This window comes from Convolutriloba macropyga, chromosome 11 (assembly GCF_964194025.1).
Source record: "Convolutriloba macropyga chromosome 11, txConMacr16.3, whole genome shotgun sequence".
Lineage (NCBI taxonomy): Eukaryota > Metazoa > Xenacoelomorpha > Acoela > Convolutidae > Convolutriloba > Convolutriloba macropyga.
This window is the reverse complement of record NC_134478.1, coordinates 15,097,500-15,120,205: the sequence shown is the minus strand read 5'-3', so window position 1 is coordinate 15,120,205 and position 22,706 is coordinate 15,097,500. Positions and strand designations below refer to the sequence as shown.

At 35.2% G+C, this 22,706-nt stretch overlaps 1 protein-coding gene across 1 annotated transcript in view; it reads right to left on the bottom strand.

Moving 5' to 3' along the window:
* Nucleotides 1-22,706, bottom strand: part of LOC142349998 (uncharacterized) — a 211,291-nt gene that overhangs the window by 44,374 nt on the left and 144,211 nt on the right. The window contains exon 24 of the mRNA XM_075401883.1: nt 19,308-19,417. Within this exon, the coding sequence (XP_075257998.1) occupies nt 19,308-19,417 (110 nt within the window). The remainder of the gene's footprint in view (nt 1-19,307; nt 19,418-22,706) is intronic.

Below are 22,706 nucleotides of genomic sequence, written 5' to 3'. Positions count from 1 at the left end.
TAATTATGTGACATGTTGAATTTTGTTTACAAATTTTATGTTATTAAATTGTGAAATTAATTGGTGGGAGTTTTCAACTACCCTAGTTATCTGAGGGGTAATTATGTGACATGTTGAATTTTTGTTTACAAATTTTAGGTCATATTAAATTGTGAAATTAATTGGCGTGGGTTTTCAATTACCCTAATTATGTGAGGGGTAATTATGTGACATGCTGAATTTTGGTTATGAAGCTTTCGGTCAGTTGCAAAGATTGTTCCCCTAATTGTTTTAATCAATTGTGTAACAATTGTCTGTTGCACGCTCATTAATAGGAAAAAATTCATACCGTCAGCTAGAACTACTCGCTTGGGATAGAAATAGGACAGTCCCTTCTTTGTCTGCTCATGCGTAGCAACACAATGGTTTATTGTTCTGAAACCTCTATCTGTTGAAGTAAGATTGATAATTTCATCCATCACACGTCGATATTTCTCCATCGGTCCATCTACAGTCTCATCCAGAGTTCTTTTGTTCAGGCCTTTGCTACTGAATTTGTACTTGTCTGACTTATCATCGTAGCAACAATAGGTTTTACTGCAGAGATAAATCATTTCGGTGCATCTGAATTCTTCCTTGAAAAGACCTGGTTCCCGTTTATCATATTTCTTATGCTTAGAACATGTTCTAGGGAAAAAGTTGTGTGAGGCATCTGCTCTGAAGGTGTCATCACAGTCCTTTTCTCGCAAAGTCTCCCATTCTTGCTTTTTAGCAGGTCAAATACAACCATACAGGTTCTCGTACGCTAGCGCAAAATAAAGAGAATCTGTATCCATCTCTAACTCTTCGAATTTATCCACATCGCAAAATCTTTCAAAGAAGTTATAGTAGAGCTTCAACATACGTAATTTAGCGTATTGAAGTATAAAAAACCCAACTATTATAGGTTCTCGATGCTCAATTTTGGATTTTGCAAGCTCAACTTCGTAAATTTCTTTTGACACATTGTTCAGACGCTTAAACATTTTCCCATTGATTGCTTTGTGCGTCTTCTCATCATTCAGGTATTTGGTCTCTGTGTGTCTACTTCTGTCCATAATTTGATATCCATAAGAGCTGTTACCCAACAATTTCATTGTCTCAGCCACAACGCTAGTGTCAGGATTTTCATCACCCGCTCTTCTAGCATCTACCACTGACTGAACAAAGTTGTTGAAGCACATTTTGGTTGTGTATTGTACAAATCTATATATTTTTGTGCATTTCAGACCAAGACTGAGATAAAAGTTGAGTAAAGGAGTAATGATTGACCCATTTTTCAACTTGAAGCTCGAAATCAACATTCGTTGAGGTTGTTTGAGCAGGTTGTTTTCAATTGCATACTCTCTCATATAATCTCCAATATCGGCTCGACTGACATTAAAGTTCTTAAAAATAGGAGGGAAATTAGAGAACTTGTACTTTAATCCGTCTGGAACTTCGAGATCGCACTGTACATATCCAAACATTTTCCCATCTCTTATTTTCGCTAACAGAGACTCTTGCTTCACAGGTAGTTTGAAGTGAAACATCTTCCTCAAGTGATTTCTGACATTTTCCTCTTCTTTATCTCTTTCCCACCAGTTACACTCGCAGACTTCAACAATATTGTATCCTTTGTTTCTCAAATAATCTCTTCTCAGTTCATCATGTTCTCTTTTCCTGATTCCTCTCTGCATTTCCTCCTCCGAGAGGCTCGCTCGAGATTCTTGGCATAAGCAAAAATGGAAATAAAAACCCATGGCTTCGAATATTGTGTCACAATGAGCACAAAAACCGTCCACGCTAAAACAGTCAATATTTTTCTGTTTCCCGGTTGTATAATAATTTCCCTTTCAATTCCCTTTCAATTGTGCATTCTGGGCGTTTTGATTGGAGATAAGACATGACCATATTCTCAAATGTTCGAGATTGATTGGTTCGAGCTTTGAATTTTTGAGAATTTCTGTCGAGCTCCCATCGTGTGTAAAGCCCTGTTGGCATTTCTTGACACATTGAAAAAGGATAGAAATGACTAGCAGCAATACCCACGATAGATTTACATATATTTTCTGAATTCCTGATGTAGGTTTGATCAACTACTGCCTTTCTTTTGAACACAAGAGAAGGTCCACCAGTCATGTCCTTGCGTATTTTATCATGTAAATCCTTGTCAGTTTCAACAAATGGAAAAATTTGTGTTTTGTTGACTTGTGAAGACAAATGTTTGCTAAATTGGGAAGTGTACATCCGAGTTTTAACATGTCAATTCCTTTGTTGTGATAAAATTCCATCATTTTTTGCTTTGCTTCCAGTGTTGGAACAACATCCTTGTTGTTGTACCACTTGACAAAATCTCTAAATGTAGTCATTTGCTCTTCCTCCCAAATCACTTTCAAGTAATTGCAGTTATCGACTCCAGATGGGGGAACTTCTTTTAGACTCAATTTTTTTCAGAGCTTCTTGTTGAGATAGTCCACTGTTCAGCAACTTAGTAAATTCAGTGAATTCTTTCTCCAAAGGGTTGTGATCTTTCAGCTTACTGAAGAAACATTCATAGGGGGGTAGGAAAGGTGCGTCAAGTTTATTTGGAGAATCAAACCCTTCATATGGGAAGAAACCCTTAGTCTCGCTGGTCTTGTAAGCTTTGAGAAATGAATCGAGAGATGTAGCTCCACCAAGGAAATTTAGAATGTCAAGGAACTGCACGTCACCGAATTTGAAGGAAACAAAATGATTTGCCTTTTTGATAACTGTAGGTTGAATATCCCGTTCATGAATGAGATAAGGAAAGAACATAGGATTTGATGAGATTCAAATCGTACTTTCCACTGTTGAACCCAAATACAGGTAATGTGTTGATATAACGCTCAAAGTGTTGTTGCAAGTCCAAAAGTTAATTTTTCTGCATTTGTAGGAACTGAGTAGACATATCAGCTTCCTCCTCCTCTTCAATGCACTCATCTTCGAAATCAAATGCAGGAGTTGTGCGAACTTTCCTTTCGTTCAATTTTTCAAAGATGGCTTTAACTCGGCTATTGATTATCTCTGGAATTGATGCAAATTTTGTTTGCTTTTTCGATTTTACTCTTGTTAGCTAACTCCTCAAGAGCTTCGACAAAAGACACAATCAGGTTCTTAGGGTCTTTGTCGCATAGAAACACAGGTATCAAGTTGGAAGAAATGGAGACAGATATTGGTTCATTCATGTTTTCCAATCCAAGTAGTTGTATTTGTATCTTTTAGCTCTTCAGTAGGAACGCAGATAGATTCAAAGTCAAAAATAGCCAAGTTTTTGAACAATTTTTGATCATCGTTGCAGGAAAATCCGAATGCGTCGAGTTTATCAAACAAAGTTTCTCGCAGAGCATACACACTCTTTGGGTAAATATGCTGTACTCTGTCTTTGCAAGATTTTACATGACGGTTGAAATTACTTGCGTGCTTTATAAATGTATCGCAACTGGGGTAACGGAATCGTTTAAAGAATGTGTTAATATCATCCACGTAGCATATATGGTTGTTGTATCGCAGTAAATTAATGTTCTTTTCATACATTTCAACACTTCTTCTCGCAAGTTCTCCAACAAATTCTCCTTCCTCTATATCAATATCATATATAAGGATGTTATGCTTTATCGCATTTTCAACAAACACGAGGTGATCGATTGATACTCCCCTGAAGTTGATTGCGTCATGTCCAGATTCATGAAGAAGAGCACTAAACAAATTTGCTGCATTAGTTTCCAACTCAGATGATCCGTACAAGTGAACAGCTATAGCTCTGAACAGGCAAAGATAATCTTTGTAAGTCTCACCATAGCCATTCGATACGAGACAATTCACATCTGGTCGTCTGAGTAACTGTTCAAGAAGAACAACATCGATACATCCCATTGGAATGGATTTTAGGAGAACGCAAAATATTGTTACATTTGTATTCAAAGCAAATCGCCACTTTGTATTTTCCCTCTCCTGTGCACACGTCTCCACTAGATCCATTTTCTCTACTCTGTCTTGAAGAGAGACCAAGTCTCTTTTCGAGCAGAGCAAATGAGATTTTTCAAAGAAAGTGTCGTTCTCATGCGCATAAAAGTACCGATACTCGTCTGTGTCCACCTTGCGCAAGATAAATCCAAAAGCCAGATTCACTTTGGCAGCACAATTTAAATTTTCAAAAATCTCTTTTAATTTCTCGTTGATCTCATTGGGATCGAGCTTTGGACAATTTGAAGTTAAACACTCGATGTCTCCCATTCGCCATTTCCGTATTGTCAAAAAAGTGCTGACAAGCACTAAGTTCCTGCTGTAATTGCTCGTTGTTCTGGTCTAGCTCCTCTGATTCTAGGACTTCTTTGAGCTTTTCACTCGATTTGGTCCCAACTTTTGTCGAAGTTCCATGCTTTCTCTTCTTGTGTTGTTGAAGAGAACAAAAGCTTGGGAGCTCTTCCAAGCACACAGTACACACAGTACTAAGCTTAACATCTTTTAGGTCATGATGCTTGGCAAGGTGATAATTCAAGTCTTCCTTCTTCTTTGTAAAAAAGTTGGGACAATTGGGACATGATAAAGTCCCACTAACACAAGATTTTTTGTGTCTGGCCAAGTTATATTTAGCAACCATTTTTTCACACTTTGTGCATTTCACTGGGAGATTTCTATCGAGAGCAGGCATTGTTATGTTAGTTCAAGATGAATTTATGAAAAATTCAGGTAAATTGCGGAGCAACTGAATCTGAAAAAACAGAAAGTATAATGATTTAAAGCTGCTATGTAACTTTGAGGTACTCGATCATGACTCATCACTTCCATATATGGAAATGACGTCATTTCTATTTTTAGTTTCAGGCGTCATGTCAGAACATTCTAGAAGATTGACATCATTCCAATTGCGACAGTTCTGCATATAATAAACTAACTTTCAGTTTAAATGTACAATTTCACTCCGTGGCAAAAAATTCGAACTTTACATTATTTTCTCATTTTCCTCTCACAATTATTTGTTAAACTTTACTTGAATTTTCCCATACAGAAAATTTCACCAAAAAAATTACAACAAGAAAACTATTCTTTAAAAAATCACGATTGTTACAGTATTTTGAATAGATGTAGTCCAAAACTGTGTATCTCAAATATTGATAAATTTTACTGTCTGAGATCAAATTTAGTTTAAATATTAGCGCATAAATGTGCTTTCAACACAACAAAAGAGAGATCAAGAAAAAGTTTCCATCTATTATTGAAGAACAAGTTTACGTTGTACAACTTAATGTTGTTGTAATAGAACCCCCATCCAATCAGACTTCAGCTTTAGAAATCTATTTCTCAAGTTAAACGATTTCATTTTATGCATTGCTTTTTCTATTTTAATTTTCTTTTATTTTAACAGGGTTTTACTTGATACCGTATTCATTTGTGAAAAATATTCATCAAAAATCACTTACAACTTTTGGAAAAAATTTACAAAAGAAAGGAAGGAATCGCTGATGCTTACAGAGTAGACGAAATTGATGTTGACTCTTATTTCTTTTACAATTTCTTGGACGTTTTTACTCAAAACAACAGAATCTTCCAATTTAGTAAAGGATTTGAATATGCAACCTTTTCTATAAAAAAATTGGAGTATGATGACTACATAACAAAACAATCTTTTGATTTATCGTCAGAACTACACATCAACAAACTTGAAATGCTTTTCATATTGAATTCTGTCCCAGAGATAATAGAACAGTACAGAAATTTGTGTCAATCTAATTATATCCCAATTCCTGAACCGTTAACAATTACTTCATCTCTACAGAGTTCGCTGTTCTTTCATTATTACGAGGACTACAATGCAGAGGGGGTAAGAGTACGATTTGGAATACGACTCCCCAACATTTATATACAAAAATTTAGTTCCCAATTTGGAACATTTTCCGAGATCGATTTGAGATTCAACGAGATGAAGAGAATTTATCAAAGCTTGACTTTTTTGGTCAATTACGTCAACTCAATTCCTCTAACTTACCCATCTTTGGCTGTTAACTCGGGCAACACGTGTAGAAGTTACCTTTTTTGGTGTTTATTCAGTATTGAGCTTACTTGTTTCGGATAGTAACGTTAGATTTTCTATGAGTTGACTCCTTCTTTGGTAACTTTACCATTAATACATTTCCTTTTTTGGAAAATAGCGTCACTTTTTCTGCTAAACATTACCCTTTTTGGAAACTTTGTTCTCATTGGTTGGAGTTTAGTATAAATAGAGCTGAAAAGTTCACCCAGCATCACTTGCTTTCTCCTCTCTAAAAACAACATCACCTCTGTCTCAACTACCTTTGACTCTAGTCTCACCACATTAAGAAATGGAATTTACAGTGCAGAACAACAGCCTTCTCTACTCAGTTTCTTTCACAGAGGAGACTGCTCGGATCAGCATCAGAGACTTGTTGAATGGGCTCTACGAGTCCGTTGTAACCCTACCTATCACAGTGTGGCACATTGAGCACCAGCGACAACAGTTTGACACATATCAGCAGGTTCCAATCACGGAGAATCAGCTTGGAACTCAAGCAATGGGCCACGGAGTTGCTGTGATCAGTGGGCATCAATACCCTCACGTTAACGGAACAGATACTCCCGACAACTACGTTGCTGGAAGCATTCAGTACACATTTCCGTGGGAGGAGGGACAGATTCCCAACAAATGGTTTAATACACCAGAGACAAGTCAAGTATCCAGTCCAGAGCCGCAAAGCAGCCTTCTCCAGATAGTGAGCAATGCTGGCAGCAGTCAACAAAGCGAATTGAGTGTCTATACTAGCACCACGTGGTCATTTAACGATCTGGAAAACAGTGGTCATTTAACGATCTGGATCCAGTTCAGTATTATGGTTCGACTGAAATGTCGACTACACCGTCAATGACAACCCCCTCTATAGAGGACGGAACAGCTCACAACCCCATTGTGCTGACAGATGAGGCTCCCGTAACTCCTATTAGTGTTCGACCTAGAGAGCCTCCAGCAATTGTTGAAAGAGTCCGTCCATTTGGCAATGAAATTCAAAACTTGCCAGATCACGTTTTGAGAACTCTTTTTGAATAAATTTGATATTGTAAAATTTGTACTTGAATTCTCTGGGATGTATTTATACTTTTGTTTGAAATCATTTCTTTTTACGTTGAACTTTCTTTTTACTCCAAACACTATGCAGGCTATGTTGAAGCAAAAACACAGCAACTTTTGTCAAAATTTTATAATTACTTTGATTAAAATTCTGCTTCTTAACAAAAAAAGTCGATTTAGACATTGATTTGTAGGAAAAAAACTGAAACCGTTTTTCGGTTTTTAATGAAAATTTTTGTTTTGAAAATTGATATTTATTGAAACAAAACAAGTTTGAAAGTTGTCATTTTAAAACTAAAAGAAAATTTCTATTTTTTTTGCGCAAAATCATATCGTAAAATGAAGAATTTTTCTGCGTTTTTAAATGACAGATTTTGAACAATTTTTCGACATTTAAGAAAATTTTTTTATATCCAAAACTCGATATTTAAGAGAAATTGTTGAAAAAATTTTCGATATTTAAGAGAAAAAATTGAAAATTTTCTCGATTTTCAACAAAAAAGTTGTTTGAATTTTCAATTTTTAAGAAAAGTTTTTGTAAAATTGATTTTTATCAATACATTCTTTCAAATTATAAACACAGATGCAAAACACAAACAAGAAATTATATACTTTATTTTCTAATTTCAAGATACAAAAGATGATTATCAATTATACCATGTCCATCTAACAAACAATCGACAATCTTTATAAGTTTACTCTCATACTTTGAATTTCTAAGGGAATGCACCCTATCTAGAAAAGATGATCCAAGGGTTTGAGTGCTCGCATTTCTTTGCTCAGCGCGTAGTAGGTGACGCTTGAACTTCTTTCTGCTCAATCGTTTTTTGGAGATACTGGCAACTTTTTCCACGTACTTATTCTCCAAGTTGTGCTCCACCGCTCTGGTTAACTGAGCAAAGACCAGACCTAACTCTTCTAATGGAACCAAAGAACTGGTGTTTACAGAGTGTGTACAAGCAATCAACTGTTTGATAAACATAAGACAAATTTTCTATTGTCTCTAATATCTCTTTCACTGAGGATGAAATGAGAATAATGTGGTAGCGACAAGTCTTTAATGGACAAAAATTGTCACTATGAGTAGCAGCGGAGTATTTTTTCGTGAGTAGATAAGGTTTATACTCCTTAACTGATACAGAAAGGAATAAGGTCTTGTCATTATAATCTCTGTAAAATTGAGGTAAAACCTGACACATTAATGCTGCCATTTCTATATCGGGATAACAGAATAGAACCTATATATGGAAACAAAAAATACGGTAACGTAATTTTCTATTTTTAGAGGTTGCAATTTCTGTTTCAAATCATTTTCATAATGATGCAGTTCAAGAAACAGAAGACTAAAAGAATTCGTTGTTATACTTGTTCAAAATAATTCAAGCACTATTTTTCTTTAATGCAACACAGACGAGTTAAACACCAGGATCCGTTTGAATTTCTGGTTAAAAAAAATTTGCGAACCTCAAGATTTCCGAATAGATTACCCTATAAGGAAATAACGTCATTTAGCATACCTTTTTTGGGTATACATGACGTCATTACCATTAAAGGAAATTTTAAGGTATTGAGGGGAATTGCGCACAAATACAAATCATTTATTTTCTATTTCACTCTCAGCTCAAGTTGTTGAAATGTCTCTCTCTAAAGTATCATCTTTTCTTTCGAGTGCTCCTTCAATGTACACTCAATCCTCACCGAAACCAGGGACTGATTCGGTTCCTTTTATATGGACTTTGGATCCAATTCAGAAAGATTTGGGGGATTTACTATGTCCCAGATTTCAAGAAACGGACAAATTTATACTGAACCAACCTTCCAAGTCTTTAGAAAAGATATTTCTGGAACTTTTGAAACGTACCAGCAACTGCGAATTGGAGACTATGATTTTAAGAATTTCTGCTTCCTCAAGAGAACTGGAGATGAGAGAAAACCAACCTCAATTCGACAACAATATAGGCATGGAACACGTGCTGGAACAGTGTCACAAAGTGAGAAAGATTAGCATTGGACGAAACCGCAGACTCTATGTTACTTTCATCCAATACATCAAGGACAACCCAGCTTCAACTTATGTACAAATTCGACTTTTTTGTAGAAAGGAGAACAACGAGTTCAAACAAGAGACTTATATCAGCTACACTCTGGATGAATTCAAGGATTTGATACAAAATCTGAAGAACTTTTCTAATATTCAACAATGTACATTTCAAAATATGTGTAATTTTATAATGTATTTGTCTTTTTAATTCATATTATTTGAATCATTTTTCTTTTTTTCAAACTGAAAATGAGTTGGAATATTGGTTTCTCCAGAAATATTTTTTGAGTCTAAGAAATAAATCAAAAGTATTCCACGTTAGACTTCACTACGAACTAAAAGTCTTCTTATACAGTTCTTGAAGCTCTAAATTTTCCCAAAATTGATAAAATTGACAGTGAGTCCAATTTTTCAGAACTAAAGTGGGTCATTCATAACGGATTACGACGCACTACTTTAATATAGCAATCTGATAAACACGAAATTTCCATTTCACAACATCGTTGGAATGGAGTTCAATGGAGTTTTTTGACAAAGATTGAACTAAAAAAGGAGGAATACAAAAAATTATTGGAACATCTTCCTGATCTTCTTTCTTATGTAGAGACTTTCAAAAAGACTAGTATCACTTTAGATAAATAAAGAAAAAAATTGATGGATATTGTCACACTTCTAAACATTTTTAATTGTTACAGTAGTATTTTTCCAATGTTTCCCAACAACGAAAAACGAAAAAACTGTTTCCTGGCTGCATGTAAAAATTGGGATCAATACATTAATTTGGAGGAAATTGACCAAAACTTCCGCCACGGAGGACTTATTGGTTACGGTATTTCAATTCTGGACTTTTTCCTAGCAAGATCCAAAGTGTTTCGTTTACATGCAATTTTACACGATTCTGCTGGATAGGTTAAAGCAACTACAAACCAAGGACCGGGTTATTGTTACATGTTACCTCAATTTCCGAGCTCTTGTCTCTTGGGTCACATTACTGGTCTGTTATTTTGTGTCTTTATAAAAATTTGTCATCCACGTATTTTCAAAATGCTAGACTGTTGATCATTTTTTGAAAAATCATCACAGAAGAAAGAATGCCTCTCGTTGTACTAGATATTGAATGCTTAGAAGGAAAAATTGCCGAAGAGTTGGGAGTCTTTAAGGACTGAATTGTACTTGGATACAGTTTTCTCCCACCAAAAGACAACAAGCCGACTTTTCAAGCAAAATGGAGTACAAAAAATATGCACGGTATAAATTGGAACCATGGAAAGCTCGATTATTCTGCGCTGGCTTTTATTATACATCAACATTGCTCACCAACAACAGAGTACTTTGCTAAAGGACTTGAAAAATGCAAAATTTTATCACCCTACTTGTGTAAACATGTAGAAAATCTTGATGATCTTGGTTGTCCGAAGGCTTCCAAACAATTAGAAAAGGATGATGCTGAATGGAATTGCAGCAACTACCCCTATCGAGACAAGAAGACTCTTCATTGTGCAGAAAAGAAGGCTTACGTTTATGAGATATGGACTTTAAGTTTTTTTGATAATATTTAATGTTTGTATTTGTGATTGTAATTTCTCATTTTCATTTGTAATTTTTTTCCTCTGTAATTAGTATAAGAGAATGAGTTGGTCAAAAAATATCGAAAAATACTGTGTTCCCATACTTTATTATTCTTTCATAGTCTTGCTCCTAACTTTGGTACTTTTTTTCAATTTTGATGCTTTTTCTCACTGATTCCTTTGACGGAAAAATATTTTGGTTGCGTGTTATGTTTAGTTCAGTTATCTTTTTATTAATTTTTGGCATTTTTTTTGTTGTTTACGTTTCAATTCAGTTGCACAGTTCCTTTATCCCTAGGGAAGAAGATAGCGTATAAATGACTGATCACACTGATAAGGGGCTTCAATTAGGTAATTTTGTCTTTGATGACAATAATCAAGAACGTCAATCTTGGAAATGTTTTGGACAGACGTGTAACCGGTCTTTAGTAGTTTTTTGTCCCAGTTTTTTGTCATACTATTGATTTTAGCTTGTTGTATCGTAAGAATTACATTAGCTGAGACTTGTGAGGAGACAACAGTTTGGATCGCCATTTTGTCGAGTACAGTTGGATATATTTTACCTTCCCCAAAATTATGAACAAAATAATTTCCACGAAAGAACGAGTTTTTATTTCATTGGTTGGACCAAGTGGGTCTGGAAAATCCCATCTCATCCATGATTGGTTAGTTTTTGGAACTTTTCAACCAGAATTTGACAAAATTTACTATTTTTATCAACACTATCAATCTTTTTACGGACTAATGTCATGAACTATAAAAAACATTGAGTTCGTTCAAGGTGTTGATTTTGAATTGATATAAACTTTACCTAATAATGGAACAAAGTATTTACTTATTTTTGATGACTCTTGTGAAGAAATTTCTAGTTCGAAAGAATTTGTGAAAATAGCTACTGCTGGTAGACATAAAGGTTTAAGTACAGTGTACATAAAGCACAATCTCTTTGATCAAAGACGACTAGGAAGGGATATTGCACTACAGAACACCCATATTGTTTTATTCAAATCACCCAGAGACGTCTTACAAATAAACACGCTCAGTCAGCAGTTGGGATAGGGATTTCGACTAAAAGACTGGTATACCAGAGCAACTTCAGTTCCCTATGGTCATTTACTTATTGACTTGACTCCAAAAACAGTCGACTCTCTAAGATACTGTACTAACAGTGGCTCAACGCCATCTTTATTTTTTCTGCCTCAAAGCAGGCAACAGATTACATTTTTGACGATGAGCATACAACATCTCTCTACTCTGATCGCGTTCAAGAAAAATTCCCAGAGCTTCAAAATAACTTTTCTCAAAAATTGTCCCAAAGACTTCATCCAGTTTCTAAACGAGTGCATAGTAAACCTTCTAAGAGGAGAGCTAAGCGAAATTCAAAAACGTTTTAAAGAAAAAAGTTTTAAAGTTCAGAGAAGAAGTTCATCTTCTTATTTTAAAAAGAACAAGTCTCAGTAAAAGAAGAGAGATCCTGAGTTCCAAAAAAGGGAGCAGTCTTATATCCATTTTGAACGTCAATCATTAATCGTCTCTCCTGAAATGGATCAATTTGTTTTGATTCCTCAACAACTTTATGATCAGAAAATCAGGTTATCACCTCAAAGATTGGACAAATATAACGAAAAACAGGATTCGATTCCAAAAATTTTGGAAACTGTTTATAGAAAAGTTAACGCTAAAACGAAATCTTCCAGCAACGAATCGAAATTTTAAATTCACCTAGCATTAAGCTATCCCTATCTGACTCCATTTTGTTAGACGGAAGAGATACAAACGTGGCATTTGTCGATTTCGTATACGCTTTGAAGAGGAAAAGCGTCGAATGTCTCGATATTTAAACCCACATAAAATTGGCTTAAACCCACATAAAATTACAAACAAAGATACCAAAAGCAAACAACGAGGAAGCTGGATCCCTTTCCAAATCTGAAAAAGCTAAGCTACAGAGGTTGTACAGGGAAGGAAAAGCCGCATATGGATCGGTTCAAAACTTTCAGAATGCCAGTGGGTTGTCAAAGAAGAAGGTTACTGATTTTTTATACAGAAAGAATTCTTATACTAAAATTAGACAAGCAATTCGACATTTCAAAAGATTACCTGCTTTTGCAAAACGTATCAATGAGATCTGGTGTCTTGATTTGGCTTTTATGGATAAATTGTCTGAATTTAATAACGGTGTGAAATCCGTGTTCAATCAATGAAAATGTTAAGAAAGAACACTTATTGATATGTGTTGACGTCTTTTCTCGCTTGGTCCGTGTTCAATCAATGAAGTCAAAATATGCCTCTGATGCTCTAGCTGCCTTTAAAAAAATGTTAAGGAAGAACACTAAACCTGATAGAGTTTGGGTTGACCAGGGTACTAAGTTCGGGGGAGAATTCAAAAAATTTTGCAAGAGTAGAGACATCCAAATCTACTCTACAAGAAGTGAAACAAAAGCTGCAATAGCAGAAAGAGCAATTAGATCTTCAAAAAATATCATTTATCGCTACATGGAGGAAAACGGTGATAAATACGTTCACAAAATGGATAGTTTTGTTAACACTATGAACACAAGAGTTAACAGATCTATAGGTAAATCCCCCAAAAACGTTAAAATTTCAGATTTTTTGTCAATTTTTTACAAAAACCCTATTATTGAGTACAAAAAACCACGCTTCAAAATTGGAGACAAAGTTCGAATCTCCAAGTACGATATCCCATTTAGAAAAGGTTACAAATCTCAATTCACAAATGAAATTTTTCAAATTGTTAAAATTGCGACTTTAAAACCACCAACCTATAACCTTCACGGAGAACAAGGTGATGAAATTTTAGGCAAATTTTATGAACAGGAGCTTGCAAAGGGTATCATTTAGAGATGAATTCTTTTACTGCAGAGTTGGTTTCGAATGCTTCCTTTGATTGTTACCCAAATAATACATTAAGTTTTTTTTACAAACTTTCTTCTGGAACAAATAAATCTCGAAGGAGAATGGGAGGTTGCAATTACAGAACTATCTTATCCTTCCTTGTACCGGAAGGGACATCACGGAAGGGAAATTTTTCTATCTAGACGAAGCAACACCGACTACAAAACCATCAGACTATTACACACTTGATCCAGGTCTATATCCTTCGATCTCTGATATTGTAAACGAAATGAACAAAAAAGTTCAGGAACGAGAAAAGTATGAAAAAACTCCAATGAAATTAAACGTTAACAAAATTACACAGCGAATTACTTTGAGTCTTCCCCATGAGAATTCTTTACTTGTTATAATTAGTGCTGATCTTTGTCATGTCTTTGGATGTGAAGAGGCTGTTTATGGGATGGGGGTTTTCATGAGTGGTGCTGGTCCACATTTTCCCAAGTTCCCTTATGACATTGTACGAATACATACCATGATGATATATAGTGATATTGCTGAATACAACTTTGTGGGTGATACAAAAGCTGCTCTTTTACGATGTATTCCTTTTATATCAAAGGTCAAGAATGGAGACATCATCTCAACTGGGCAATACATGAATTATCAAAATTTTCCCAACCTACAATTTAAAAAGATTCTGAAAAACTCATTCCACAGCATAAAATTAGAGCTCCGAGACTCTTATGGTGAAAAAGTACCTTTAAACTCTGTTGTAGTAACCAGAGCAGTACTAATGTTTAGAAAAACTCCTGAAAATCATTTTTAGAATTAAGACTGTAAAAAATGGTTGCTGATAGTGATTTACCGTATTTTCGCGGATATGCCAGACAAAGGGGTAGGGGATTTGGAGCTTTAGCGCAAACAATTGGGAGGACAGCGATTCCGTTTTTGAGACAATATGTTGTCCCAGCATCAAAAAGAGTGGGGCTGATTTAATTGAAATGGCTGCTCCTGAAATTGGAAATGTTTTGACTGGGAAGAAAAAACTCAAATCTGTTGCTGCTGATGTTGGAAAGAAAACTTTACGTAAACAGCTAGGTGCAGGAAAAACAAGAAAGCGTCGGATTATTTGTAGAATACCTCCAAAAATCAGTCGACATCGTCGAACAAGAAAAGATATATTTGCTAATCTAAAATGAATTCTAGATCAACAAACGATTCCAATTTTCGATATGGACACTTTACAAACTCTTGCTTGGAGGTTTTTGACAAAATTCCTGTTTCGGAACCAATTGAGTCTACTCATGTTCAAGAAGTTTATCCTAGTACTTCACTGGATGAAAGCGGCATTGAATTTGAATTTGAAACAGATAGAAGCATCTATCTTGATATGAGAGATATCCACCTTCAAATCAAAGTTGGACTACAAAAGGGAAGATTGTTTGATGACATTATGAAAAAAAGATGAGCGTGGAAAACCAGATATGGGTATGTCTTTCACAGATGACGATTTATATTATCTAACTCACGTCAACAATATTTTACACTCACTCTTCTCCAACTGTGAAGTTTATCTGAACAATCAACAAGTATACAACTCACATGGTCTCTATGGACACAAGGCTTTAATTTCCAATGAGTTTAATGCTTCAACGAGAAATAATGAAGGTATTTTGGCTTGTCATGGATACGAATTTGAAAAAGAACCTAGTGATTATAAGAAGAGCCCGTTTATAGACCGAGAGGAAAAACTTCTGCTGAAAAATGGAAGCACTTACTACGGTAAATTAGCTATTGACTTGTTCCAATATAAAAAGTTACTGCTTCCAAATACAAAAGTAAGATTGAAATTGATTCGTGCAAGACCTAATTTTTACATGATTTCCTACAATGCTCACGTTTCCCTTAAGGTTCTTGACTGTTCCTTATTTACAGGACGCGTGGTTGTTAACGAAGTGTATCACCAGACTATCAAATACCAATTAACTCATCAACCTGCTTGTTACAACTTTATGGAAACCATTGCACGTACATTTATTATTCCCTCAGGACAGAACCAGTTTATTCAGGAAAATGTTTTTAACAATGCTCCAATCAGAGGAGTAGCTATTGCGAAGAACACCAATTCGGCATTCACGGGACATTTTCAAGAAAATCCTTTCCATTATCAGAAATTTGGTTTGCGAGAACTTAGAATTGTTCGCGGAGGTAGAGCTATAGTATCACTTGATACAACTAATGACTGTAGAGCATAAGTAACAACAATGAAAGCAATGAATTTTAATGAGGAAATTCCTGCGTTACCACATCATCAGTTTCAGAACCACTACATACTAGTATTCGATCTCACTTCACTTCAAGATGCTGGCGAAAATATTCATTATCCTGAACTCAGCGGTGAAAGTATTTGATTGGAAATGTTTTTTGATCGTTCGCTAAGAAACGTGACAGAAATCATTGTTCTGGGAGAAAGGATGTCCAGTGTTAAAATTGATCCGTTTGGGACTGTTGCTAAAATGTCTATTAATTTTCCATCATTTTTTCGAATTTATGTACTTTGTTGGAACATTTGTAGGCTTAACCTCTCTATCTAGCTGTTGTTCTCTACATCAATTTTTAATTAACTAATGGATGTGAACTGGGGTAGACTAACTTCAAATATATATATTTATATTCCTTTGCTAATTTTCCTTGGACTTTTGATAATTATTGTTTTGTTTCATCCCAGCACCCAGGACGAAACGGTTGACAAAATCACAAAATCCAAAGATTGTTGCTTCGCTCAACAGAACGAAAGTTTTCAACTTGATTGCTCTGTCAGGAATCTTTGTACAAACGGAGCTTGTGAGATAAAGAAAAGAAAACTTATTTGTCATGGATAACATCTCACTTCGTGACATTATTGAACGTATTCAAGAGCTTAAATTCCGGTATATTGGATCCTTTCCAGCAGATTTTGTCCCAAATTTACCCAAATTTACTTTTGCAATCATCAACACTTCCCCAAGCAGTGAGGTTAGTGAACATTGGATAATGATTGGTCGCCTCAATAGGAACTATTACTATGCGGATTGTCTAGCACGATCAGTCACACATTACAAATTTTTGAATAAAAAGTATCAGAAAATGATACACAGACCACTCCAGAAAATGGAAAACTTGTGAGGGTTATACACTATTTATGCTGCTTTTCATCTATTTAAATTTTTACAAACAAACTTGAACAATGTTCATGACGTGCATGTACTAAATTTTATTAGTAATTATATGTAAATTTGATTACTGGGTATGCGCTTAGCTGGTGCCCAATAAAGTCGACATTAGTTTTTAACAATTGTACCCTTTACTCAGTTAGCTACGCAAGTTTTGCCTTTTTGTCGACTTTATTGACCCACTCGGCTAAATGTACCTCGGTTTTCACTTATTTTGATAACAATTCATACCTATTTAATGTAAATGTTCGAGTGATTTTGTAGTTTGATGTGCATAATTTATACTGTGTCTGTTATTTATAACTTTTCCAATTCAATTTTTTTTTAAAAAATGTCATTTTTAACCAATCAGAAGAGAGTATTTAGAAATTATTTAAAAAACAGCGTAAAACTGTACAAAAATCTAACAATTTTTCAAAAAATACCCCTGATCCTATACCTAATCTTAATTCATGTCACCGGATATGAATAATCTTAATATATTGCAGCTATAACTAATCTTAATACATGGAGAATATACATAATCTTAATACATATCCGCGGCTATAACTAATTTTATTACATGTCGGCGGCTATAACTAATCTTAATACATATCGGCGGCTATAACTAATCTTAATACATGTCGACGGCTATAGCTAATCTTAATACATGGCGGCTATACCCAATCTTAATACATGGCGGCTATACCCAATCTTAATACATGGCGGCTATACCCAATCTTAACACATGGCAGCTATACCCAATCTTAATACATGGCGACTATACCCAATCTTAATACATGGAGATTCTATTCCTAATCTTAATACATGCACCCTATACCCTATCTTAATACATGTATGCGCCCCTAGATTCTATCCTTAATCTTAGTACTTTAGGGACGGCCCTAAGCTGTCAAAGCCGCTATAACCAATCTTAATACATGGGGTCGTCACCCCCCCCCCCCCGGGGACTGTCGCTCACCCTATTACTACTGGGGTTTTTGTATCTATTAATTAATTATTATTTCTTTCATTTTAGTCTGATCTTCAAGTTGTTCGCGGAATTATCGCCAAGTCAATTTCAGTACTGGGCAAGCCTAATTACAAGTCTCATTTCTTTACTCATTCAGAACCATCATCATGTCACTTTTTACACTTGGCAGTCTAAATGCAGGTCTGGGCTGAGACTTGGCAAGTTTAAATCCAAGTCTGACTTAACAGTTGGCAAAAGTAATCAAAGTCTGATTTAATTAAGACTTGTCAATTTTAAACACAAATCTAATTCAAGACTTCGCAATTCTAGGTCCACGTCTGATTAAAGATTCGACAAGTCTAAATCCAAGTCTCGGCAAGTCAAAAAAAGGTGCAGAAAAAGTCAAAATTAGCCGAAATATAGCCAAAAATAGGTCGCGAAAATGTCCAAAAATAGCCCAAAAAATTGTCAGTAATGTTGACTTTGGTTTAAAATTTGGCTGGGAACCCGCTGAAAACAGCTCATAAACACCTGAAAACCATTAGTATAGCCTTCTCTGACCCACCGGGGCACTTGTTGATAGTTTCGAATGCCTTTGGGTTATAGTTAGGGCATATAATGAGCTCACTCATATCATACCAAATCCTAGTGCAATCTCTGATTTACGCATTCTCATCACGTCTTCACAAGTCAATGGATCAATTGTATCAACAGACGCCCCCTTGAGCCTTCATTAGGTATGGAGTTCAAAACTAACACCCGGGGGGTCAGAGTAGGGAAAGTAACTAAAAATTAATCCCGAAATCGTGACACGTTACAAAATTGTTTGGAATTCAAAATTTTCACTCGAAATTTTTTTTTTGGAAAGTTGGTTTTGTCTTGGGAATCAACTTGCAGTTGTTACCCAAGGTTTGACCAAGACTTTTTAGGCTTGTACGACTGGTCTTTAGACTTGCCCAAACCTGGGAAAAGAAATGAAACTTTGATTTAGACTTGAAAAGTACTGACTTGGAGTTCAGTCCGGGTTAACAGTCAAGGAAATCATATACTGTAACCGTGGACAATGTTGAGATCGTTGACAATAATTATGGTGAACGTAGACAACAGTCACAATAGTTTGACACATTTGTCCACGCCTGCTCGAACTCGAAAACAGGTTTTGTCGTCAAATGTGACGATAGTTCAGATTTTGAAGCAAATATTAACTAATTTATTTCGTTTTCCGTCACTTTTGTCCACGCACGCTTACAAATAATATCTTATAAAAGGCCATGAATAACACTGACATTTTTGAGCAATTATGCTCGGTGATATAAACTATTTGTTCCGTAATTTTTTCTAATGCGAAAGTTTGACGAAAGTTTGAACCACCGAATTCAATGAAAAACCGTGATCAACCTTAATTGCCTATGGAAAGTCTTGAGCTCGACCTTTATATATGACAACCCCCCCCCCCCCCCAATAACTCAATAAGCCGACGCCTAGAACTGAGACAATATTGCAAGAGCTCAGAAGCTGAAGTAATTTTGACCAATAATTCCATGTCTGCAAAAACTGTCAATCGATTACGTCGTACGTTATAATGAATGATGAATTCTTCATCATGTGGTAACAATGCATCTTCCACTGTGACGTCACACTGTCTGGAACCACAGGATACGTTCAAGCCAGAAACCGGCTCAAGGTCTGAAACAGATTCCAGAAAAATAAAATTCTTGTAGTTTTAGGTGAAGATATCAGTTGGCGACTGGTGACTATCAGAGTAAATATTACACAAACCGTTAAGGCATCCCAATATTATGAACTCCGAACTTTGAATTTGCCCTGAACTGAATTTTCCCTATACTTAAGGCAAAAACCACTCATACCATTTAACAAAACACTGAAAAATCAAGAACGCACAAAAATATTTTTGTCAAAAAAACAAGATTATTCATGTATTGAATTGTTGCTTCAAATTTCACTGAATTGAAATAATACCAAAGTAAAATATCTAATACTGTCTTTCCTTGAAACTGAAGCATATAAAGAGTAGATGTACGCTACAGGTTACAGAGTTACTGGATGTTAGCTGTGGGTTTGTTCATAGATTTATAACACATGGCGTCATTGATAATCATCAACTTTGGATGATCATTTTCTAGTAAAGCTAGGGTAGAACACAATAACATGGGGGTCGGCTATAATTTTTTCAGTGGCTCTAAAGTTCTTGAAGTCTAAGATTTCACTAAATTATTTTCCAAAAAAAATTTTTATTGTCATACATGAGGAAAATTTCAAACGTCTACTGCCCAAGGCTGAGGTGCCAGACTTTTGTGCGTTCCAAAATTTTTGTATGTCCTTAGTGATCTCCAAAATACCTATGACTACAGACTTTCATGCGTTTATCATACTTTCATGCGTTCTTGTCCGGACTGCCTTGAGTTCAAAATTGTCTAGATTCAGACTTTCGTGCGTTCCCAAACATTTTCGTGTTTATCACCTTTGAACGATTTATCACGACCAGATTTTTTTAGCGCTTGTCACCCAGCAATTCTTATCCTTCAGAAAAGACACAAGAGTAAGCTAAGCAAAATAGATCGCAATAATCCACATTGAGATGGAGCATTTTTGGTCTAGGTTGTCTCATAGCAAGACTTAATTGCGTTTTTGTTCCGACCCCACTTGTGGGGGGCGGAACTATATACTCAAATGGGTTTTTTTTGTTCAGACAATTTTGGCCGATCGATATATTCATCGTAGAGAAATGTAAGTGGTATCACTAAAAAGCTCGTCCAGCGTAGAATTCGAAATTATATAGATTCTTTTTATTTTCGTATTTTTCGAGTGGAGTTATCGAGGTTTAAATTTTGTGTGAACATGTGATATTTTGTTCACTTTTAGCATGATTTTGTTCAATTTAGCGTAATTTTTGTTCAAATTGAGGCTTTTCTATAGAAATATTATTTCAAAGTTACATTTCATGCTATAAAAGGAAACAATTTTGTGTTACCAGTAGACCGATAAAAAGGCTAGTTCTGGTCTCGTGAGGAAGTTTACCATAAAAAACTCGAATTCAATTTGGGAGCTTTTTTTTTTTTAGAAAATTTTTTCTATCAATTGTTGTTTTTTTATTTACTTAGAGACTTGTCATTTTCATATCGAGGTTCCCTTTATGACAAACCCCATTTACAGTCAAAAGATACCAAATGAAAAAAAAATCGTTTTCAAGGCATTGCTCATGTTTTTTTGTCTTCTACTCTGAGTTTTCGAAATTTTTAAGGAAATTTTGATTTTCTTTTTGAGACTTTACTACATTTTGAGAGTCCTATTACCTAGACTTGCCAACTGAAAGTTCATTTGGCTTTCTTATGTGCAATAGGTAAACATATATAAAGATTTAAAAAAATCAAAAATTTCTATTTTTAATGGCTTTGACATTTTTCTCGCTCAAATTTTTTTCAATTTGCTTTTTTGCTATTTAATTCTTCATGTAATATTGAAATGCTGACAGGCCGCATAGGCTTCTAATTGATGATTGAATGAATGGTGTTGCTCAATGAACTCAGTTTATAGCAAATAGTATTAAAGTTTACGATACTGTTCGTTCTCAAACATTTTTTATGCTTTTCAATTTTTGTTCTTTTCGTCAGCTTGTAATTTATTCTCATCATTCAGAGGTTCCATTCAATTTCTTGTAATTTAAAAAGTATTTTTTCATTGATGCCATGTCTGATCTCATGTTTTGTTTTTTGTTTGTTGGACAATATGCGTTTTCATACAATTTTATGAGTGGTCAAAATTTGTGTTTCTTTTTCTCTTCTTTTGGCACATTGGCTGAAAAATTTTTGTTTTTGCCTATTTTGGTGTTTCTTTTTTCTCGAAGTCTTTTTATCGCAGATCATTTAAGCGCTGTAATAAGGCACGGTATTATGCAATTCAATTAGTAGTTCCGTTTTGTAACAATTTTTTTAAACTCAAACATCCATATTTAATTACCTCATCATTAGGTTGACAATTAAGTCAAAAATGTAGATGATCTTGGGTCGGAACATCATGTGCAAACGCAAATTAACGAGCATCCTTGTCTTGCTCTATTGTCATTTGTTTCGTGTCTTTTATGCTTTTATTCTCTGTGATGCTATATTTTATGTTGATTTGAGGAGACTGTGACTGGCAGATTTTTAATTTATCACTAGCAGATTTGCTTTCACTGTAAAAAGAGTGTCACCTATAGGTATTAAGATGTTTAAGAGCCTCAGGCTGAATGAGAAAGGACATAAATAAGTGGATTTGTGGAATCGTCTGTCGTCTTTATCTTCAAGGATCTACAAGCCCAACAATTTAATTATTTTTTCCGTCTTGGGTGTACGCGCGAAAGTCTGGACATGAACGCACGAAATTACTTATTTATATTCATGTGCAGACTATCGTGTGTTCAAAGTCACCCATGTAGATACGATGGTGCGTTCACCCATATTTTCAGACCCTTTAACTTCAAATCAAGTCCCACTGGCGCCCTCATTTCGGTCGGGGCGTATCGCCTGTCAATTTGGGACCTCAGTCTTTGGGCCATCAAAATATAACTACTTTCGAAAAAAACCTGCAAATCACAGACCAATTAATGGCAAAAAGTATAACTAAGTGTAGTCCACTTTGACGGTGTTTTAAGTTAGAAAAGTGGAAACAAGGTATCAGCGAGTGAATTTACTACTAATTCGCCTCCCGAGGTGTGAACTCTAAAAATTGCTTAAAAATTTAAGAATGTCGGTGAATACGGTGAAAAAATATTCACCGCTAGAAATCGCAAATCTTACAAAAATTTACCTCTAAAATTATCAAATATCATCACCGCAGAAATTATTGCAAAAAATTGTAAGAACAGCGGTGAATGCGTTGAAAGCGGTGAAAAAAAATCACCGCTAAGAGTCGCAAATCTTGCAAAAAATTACCGCTAATTCCGAAAGTTCTAGAATCCTAGGGTCATTTTTATTAC